General features: G+C 44.6%; 1 protein-coding gene across 1 annotated transcript in view; it reads right to left on the bottom strand.

Moving 5' to 3' along the window:
- Positions 1-7,492, bottom strand: part of nav3 (neuron navigator 3) — a 178,104-nt gene that overhangs the window by 45,154 nt on the left and 125,458 nt on the right. Inside the window, exons 15-18 of the mRNA XM_048607473.1 lie at positions 6,100-6,183; positions 4,301-4,412; positions 3,112-3,236; positions 1,156-1,322 (exon numbers count right to left, since the gene is read on the bottom strand). Of these exons, the coding sequence (XP_048463430.1) occupies positions 1,156-1,322; positions 3,112-3,236; positions 4,301-4,412; positions 6,100-6,183 (488 nt within the window). The remainder of the gene's footprint in view (positions 1-1,155; positions 1,323-3,111; positions 3,237-4,300; positions 4,413-6,099; positions 6,184-7,492) is intronic.

Below are 7,492 nucleotides of genomic sequence, written 5' to 3' on the forward strand. Positions count from 1 at the left end.
TTGTTGGACTGAACGATCTGTTCCTACAGAGAGGTGAGAATGTGACAGCTGACTGTGTGGCAATGAGGTCCCTCACTGCATGTGGAGGATCGGGAGATGCTTCTGGAGAGTAGGATTGGGGCTTTTTTGTTCCCTTTACAGTTCCCGATTTTGCTCCGACATCTGGCAAGAAGGTTTTATTTTCACAGGACACTTCTAATCGTCTCTTCATTGTTTTACCCGAATTAGACAGCACTTCTCACTGCCTGATTAGCTAATTCTTGTCTTCAGCAAATACCACCCCCTCCCCCATCCACATTTTCTAACCTGTTTTGTAATGAATAACCGAGACCATCCTGCTTCCTGGCTATAAAACATATTGGGTGGTATTTAAGGCACATGTTAGCCACTGACTGGAGAGAAGCCAGGCTCCCACACTGCCCTCCCTGGGCAAAGCCCAACTCATTCATCTCTGATAAGCTATGAAGGGTCAGCAGGGATGAGGAACCTGGGGATATGAGCGATGGTCGCAAGGTAATGGTTGCACTGGGATTGGGGAGAGGTCCTCAGCAAGGACCAGGGAGTGGTTCCGGGAGGGACCCCTCCCCACATCCTGATGGCAAGCTCCTCAAACGGGCACCAAGTGCTTTTCAACGACAGACCCTCACCATCCCCTAAATCCCCACCCCTCCCAGGAACTCGTAGGCAACCCTGACAGATTTTTCTTTCTTCATCGTGACTTCCGGCCCCGCTGAGACCTGGGTGAGGCTTTAGTTGCCCACTTTATAGCGCTGCTGTCAGCAGTGGGGAAGGAGGGTGGGGATTGATGTTTGCAAGTCTTCCCAGTAATTGGGAGCAGGAGCAGAAAGACACTGAGGTTGCCACCTGACACCCTCCTGTTCGATTTGATACCCCTCCAATATCCAGACAGCTGCAGGAGGGGCATTGAATTCCGCTCGGACTCCCGGAGCCATCTTTCATTTCCAGAAGAGTTGTTGACCTTATTTCATTCTGGCCTTCTCTCGGTTAGAGCACAGCAGACAGTAATGGGCAAACTATGAGGTTGGTTTGGCTCATAGGGTGGAGTGTACACTTTCCAAAGCTTGCTCAGGAATTTTGAATTCTAACTTATTTTGCTCACATTTATTTAGCCATAAAATCTTTCAAATCACTTACGCAGATGTGGAATGTGATGGTTTCAGGGATCCAGGATCTGTTGAGTCTTGGTGTGACTTGGGAGATAATGGAATTGACGGGTCTGTGATTTCTTCAATGTCCGAATGGGAGAGATTGGGTTTTGATGATTTCTTTTTACCAAAGGCTTGCTTGAAGGAGCTTCTCAGCTGGAAAGCAAAAGTCAAACTTTGAAAGATTGTCAAAACAAAAAATCTGGGTCACTAATATCCCTCAGAGAAGGAATGTGCCATCCTTACCTGGTCTGGCCTACATGTGACTCCAGACCCAAAGCAACGGGGTTGACTGCAAACTGCTATCTGACATGGTTGAGCAAGCCATGCTGTACCGGGGCAATTACAGAGACAACAAGTTTTGGCCTCACCAGTAACATCCACATCCCAAGAAGGAATAAAGAGAAACAAATCATGGCGACAATTCTGAAACGGACATGGAGACTGATTGTCATGGTGATGGGCTATCATTTCCTGGACGGGTTTAAAGGTGAATGTTTTAATTGGTTGAAATGGAGCTGGGAACATGACAGAACAGGGATCAAACGGAAATCAGTCAACCAAACCTTTCAACTCAACTGAGTCAAACTGAGCAGCCTGGCAGACAAGGAGAGGTTCAATTCAGGGAACTTTGGAAGCAGGAAAAGCCATTCTTTCACAAGATTAAGCATCACTATATCAGGAATGTGGGAATCTCATGGTGGTCTTGCATGTTGTTTAAAAACAAGTACACACTGAGTTGAAACACATTGCACATTCACCTTGTTACCGTTACTGTTCATCTCCTAAGAGCTAGGAGTAGAAATAGGCCATTCAGCTCCTTGAACCTGCTCCATCATTCAATATGATCATGGCTCATCCTATCTCAGCCTCAGTTCCACTTTCCTGCCTGCTTTTCATAACCCCTTAACCAATTACTAAATGAAAATCTGTCTATCACCTCCTTAAATTGACTCTTCATAGCTCTAATAGAAAAAGAAGGGCTTTTTAAAAAAATTTCATTCATTGGACGTATTCATCACTGTCTGGGCCCAGCATTTATTGCCCCATCTCTAGTTGCCCCTTGTGAAGGTGGTAGTGAGCTGCCTCTGTGAGCCGCTGCAGTCCATGTGCTAGGGTAGGGGTAGGCCCACAAGTGCCTTAGGGAGGGAATTCCAGAATTCTGACCCAGCGACAGTGAAGGAACAGCGATATATTTGTGGGTCAGGATGCTGAGTGGTTGGAGGGGAACTTGCAGGGGGTGGTGTTCCCATGTATCTGCTGCCCTTGTCCTTCGAGATGGAAGTGGCCATGGGTTTGGAAGGTGCTGCCTGAGGATCTTTGGTGAATTTCTGCAGTGCATCTTGTAGATAGTACACACTGCTGCTACTGAGCGTTGGTGGTGGAGGGAGTGGGATGTTTGTGGATGTGGTGCCAATCAAGCGGCTGCTTTGTCCTGGATGGTGTCAAGTTTCTTGAGTGTTGTTGGGGCTTAACCCATCCAGGCAAGTGGGGAGTATTAAAAGTCGGAAGATGTTTCCTTTTAAAAATTCTTAAAACTTTAAGGGAAAGAAAAATGACTGACCCTTGTAACAGGTGGAACGAATTTCTGCAATTTAACATCCAGCAATGATCAGGGAACTAAACTAACAGCCTAACTGTAGCAGCGAATGGTGCCTAGCCATCTTTCTACCTGAAACAAAAATCTTTCTTTGTGCAATTTCTCGAAGAATTTATCTACAAAGCAACCATCGTTTTGAAGCAGCTGGAATATTCCAGTGCAGTGGAGGCCGTTCAGCTCAGGCCATTCAGCTCAACAGCCATTTCAGTGCTAGCCCTTCAAACAGAGCTCCTACTGCACTTGGTTTGTCGGATTTGAAGCACATGTGAGGTTTGAGAAACTGTTTAAATCGATGCGAGCACATCATTTTCACAGCAAGTGCACATTAAAAAAAGTCCAACTTACCCAACTCTGTTTCTTCTTCTTTTTCTTCGAATCGATATCATTCGCACTCCCGATGCTCGAATGACTGGTTGCACTGTTGATGCTTGAAACACTGTCTGAGGAATGTTGTCTTCTAATCCGTATATCTACCAAGAAAAAAGACTCACTTTCCAAGCACTGTGGGATTCTCTATTACTGATAAACTCAGTGAATGGGACAAACGGGAAAAGCCACTTGTGGAGGTCATCACACAGCTTGAAGAAAATTAAAACCAGGAAACATTTATGATTTGAAGTTGAAGGCCCTAGAGGAAGATGAGACTGAGGGAGGTAAGGTTGATTATGATTCTTGTAAATCAATGAGCAGGGCACAATGGAATGTGCTGCGTTTTCATTTCAACACCAGCCTATAGGAGGAAACGTGCACAGGCAGACAACTTTTCATTTAGATCAAACCAAACAGGAAGACCCAGGGAAGGGTTGGCTTGAGTCTGGTTCAGAACAATGTCAACAGTGTGGTTTCGATTACAGCTGAATGGCCTTCAGACCGATCTCCTCACTCTTCCCCCAAGCGGATGGTTTTTATTTTGGTTCATTCATTGGGCCAGCAAGTATTGTCAATTCCTAATCACCAGTTAAGAATTAATAATCCCCATTTACCAGTAAACCACATTGCCGTAGGCCAGACCAGGCAAGGACAGCAGATTTCCTTCTCTAAAGGAAGTTAGTGAACCAGAGGGGTTTCTACAAGAAGCAACAATGGTTGTCATTAGCTATCTTTTTATTGAATTGAAATTGATGGGATTTGAACCTATGAACCTGGATTAACTAATCCAGTCAGATTACCACTGCACCACCGCAATGCAGCTGCGAGCCGTCACTGACAAAACAAAGCCAGCTCTGGCCAGGAAACTCAGAACAAACATTATTAATCTTCAACATGAACCAGACCAAGACAACAGGTCCCATATTTACACACAAAGAGCAGCGGGATCTGAAACTGCTTCCCCATCTCAGGAAAGCTGCGAATGCTGGGGACAATGACAATGGTCAAAGTCGAGATGTTTTGGCTTTTCCTCTGTCAGGCCGTGATGAGAAATGGAGCAAAGGCAGGTCAAATCAGAAATAAATGACAGAATGGGTCGGAAGGGGCTGAATGGCATCCTCCTGCTAGCAGTGCCCTTACATTGCACGTGGTTTTCAGTCTGTACCTTTGTTTGTGTGATCTGGGCCATTTAAAGCTCCCTGGATCGCAGCTTGAGCTGCAGAATTTTGTGTCTTCAGCATTTCGATGGTCTCTCTCAGCTCAGTGAGCTCTGACTCCTGTGGGAGAGAAATAGGAAGCTGTTTCATTGAAATGGAGGCAGCAGTTCCACCAGACACAAACCCCCAACCAACCCACCCAAACTAACCACTCCCACCCCACTCCCCTGCCCCCACAGTTAGCTGCTACCAATCTGTAATGTTGAGTTCATCAAAGTCAGTGAATCCATCCAGTTTAGTTAAAACCAGTATTAATCACACCAACTGTAGGCGCACATTCGGTCAGGAGTAATTGAGATCACACAAGGCAGATAATTTTAGCATTAGCAAGGACATTAATGGGAATTTATGGAGAGGTGATGGCCTAATGGTATCTTCGGTGGACTATTAATCCAGAGACCAAGTTAAGGCTCTCTGGACCTGGGTTCAAATCTCACCACAGCAGATGGTGGAATTTGATTTCAATGAAAAGTCTGGAATTAACGTTCTATTGATGACCGTGAATCTATTACCAATTGTTGGGAAAAACCATCTGGTTCACTAATGCCCTTCAGGGAAGGAAACTGCCATCTTTACCTGGTCTGGCCTCCATGTGACTCCAGACCCACAGCAATGTGGCTGACTCTTAACTGCCCTCTGGGCAATTAGGGATGGGGCAATAAATGCTGCCCTAGCTAGTGATGCCCTCATCCTGTGAATGAATACAGAAAAAAAAATCAATCTGAACATGAACAGATTGAGTGCAATTTAAGCCGATGAACTCAGTGTGTCAGCTGTGAGCAGTGAATATTGGTCCAATATTTATCCCTCAACCAAGATCACAAAGATGCAATTGAACGTGGTCGTTGTTTCATTGCTGTTTGTGGGAGGTTGCCTTGGATACATTGGCTATGATATTCCCAATGTCACCGCAGAGACTACATTCCCAAAGTCCTTAATTGGCTGTAAAGCAGTTTGGAATGTCCTGAGGTTGTAAAAGGTGCTATATTAATGCAAACTACTTTAATTTTATTATGTCAATGATTAAGAGAATGGGGTGGGGTGTATGAATCTCTCCCAATTAAAAAATCACATTCAAAGTGATGGTGTAGTCTACACAGGCAAACTCTCACCTGCTGTTGGAACATTACAGCTGTTCCCACTGACGCAATGAGAGTTAATCCAATAGATGTTTAACTGTTATTTTCAAATCCTCAATGGAGTGATCAAGGAAATATTATTCTCTCTGACTTGGGGGGAGTCAGACCTTTCTTTCTACAATTATGCAGCATGTAATGTCTCATTACTTTTCAGGGAAAGTTGGATAAACAGTTGGTTTGGTTGAAGGGGGTTGAGACAGCGAGATAATGGAATGTTTCTTGGATTGTTCTCACAATGAGCTCGCTCAGACACGATGGGAAAAATAGCCTCCTCCACACTGTCATTTATTTAATTTCCAAGTTTCATCTTTCAACATACTGTTGGTGTTTCCTCATGGTCAGTTAAAAAGTTCACACAGTGAAGTTAAAAACATTTCTACAATTAAAAATATAGAATCTGTTATTCCAGCTGGTTAGTTGTCCCTTCCCCTCCCCCTTTTCTGATGAAGGGTCTAGGCCCGAAACGTCAGCCTCTCTGCTCCTATGATGCTGCTTGGCCTGCTGTGTTCATCCAGCCCTGCACCTTGTTGTCACTACATTCTGTTAAGTTAGCCAAGAAATATGAGGCAACTTTCATGAAAGGAAGGGAGATTTTTCACATGACTCACCTTTTGCTCAGCAGTCATGGTTAAGTTCTGCAGCCGGGAGGTCATGTTGCTTAAACTCTGTTCGAAAGCAGCCACGAGGTGAGCCTGTCAATACAGGATGGCGGTTAAAATAGTTACATGAAAATTATTCTGTTGCTATCTGTACCTCCTCAACGAAGCAGGGAAAGTCACAACAGCCAGCATCTCCTGTGAAAGCAGTACATGATTACAATCATTACGTTTTAAAGAAAGACAGAAAGGAAGGCTTGCATTTATATATCTCCTTTCACAATCACTGGACACCTCAAAGCATTTTACAGTGAATGAGGTAGTTTTGAAATGTAGTCACTGTTGTAATGTAGGAAATGTTACTGAAATAATACCACAGAGGCTGGTATCCCATCACCAAGTGACCCTTTATATATACATGATCAATCTTTGACTGTAGTACTGCCTCATTCAGAGCCAGCTCTCGGTGTGTCAGTATCTCTGATACTCCTGTTTATATCTGTCAGCCAGGGCACCCTGATTGGATCAGGTTAACAGCACCAGTCAGGGAGCTCATATTCTATGAGGTCCACCTGGCTGATCTTGTAACTATCACCATAGTTACAGTAAATTTGTGCACAGGAAAGTCTCATAAACAGCGATGTGAAACCACGTAATCTGTTTTTGTGATATCGAGTGGGAGATTTATATTGGCCAGAACATCAAGGAGAATTCCGCAACTGTTCAGAATAGTGCCACGGGATCTTACAGATCCATCCAAGCTGGCAAATAGGGGCCTTAATTTAACATCTCATCTGAATGACGGCACTTCCAGCAGTGCAGCACCCCCTCAGCACACGGCACACAACATTCGCCTTGAGTTTCGTGCTGAAACGCGGGAGTGAGATTTGAACCTGGAATCACGTGACTCAGAAGTAAGCGTGCTCCCCGCTGAGCCACTGTGATATTACAGTCGATCGATAAATCTAACAAGTTTGTTCACAAATGTACATAATTGGTGGTCAGTTACATGCAATAATTTAACAAAGCAGCAAAGAGCATCACTCTGCAATAATCAGAAAGTGATTCACAAGTACACCAGTATTTCTGAGCATTTTCACAAATCTGGAACCTTGCCCTGGGGTTTTTGCTGGGTCAGAGATAGGGCTACCACACAGTGTAGCGGACTGGGATCAGAGAGCCTGTACACTCAGAGAAGCAACTTCCAAAAATGACCAATTCAGAAAAGCAGACTGACTGATTGGAATCAGAGACAGTAGGAACTGCAGATGCTGGAGAATCTGAGATAACAAGAGCTGGATGAACACAGCAGGCCAAGCAGCATCAGAGGAGCAGGAAAGCTGACGTTTCGGGCGTACACCCTTCTTCAGAAATGGGGGAGGGGGGGGGGGTTCTGAAATAAATA

Source organism: Rhincodon typus, chromosome 18 (assembly GCF_021869965.1).
Source record: "Rhincodon typus isolate 14 chromosome 18, sRhiTyp1.1, whole genome shotgun sequence".
NCBI classification, from domain to species: Eukaryota; Metazoa; Chordata; class Chondrichthyes; order Orectolobiformes; family Rhincodontidae; genus Rhincodon; species Rhincodon typus.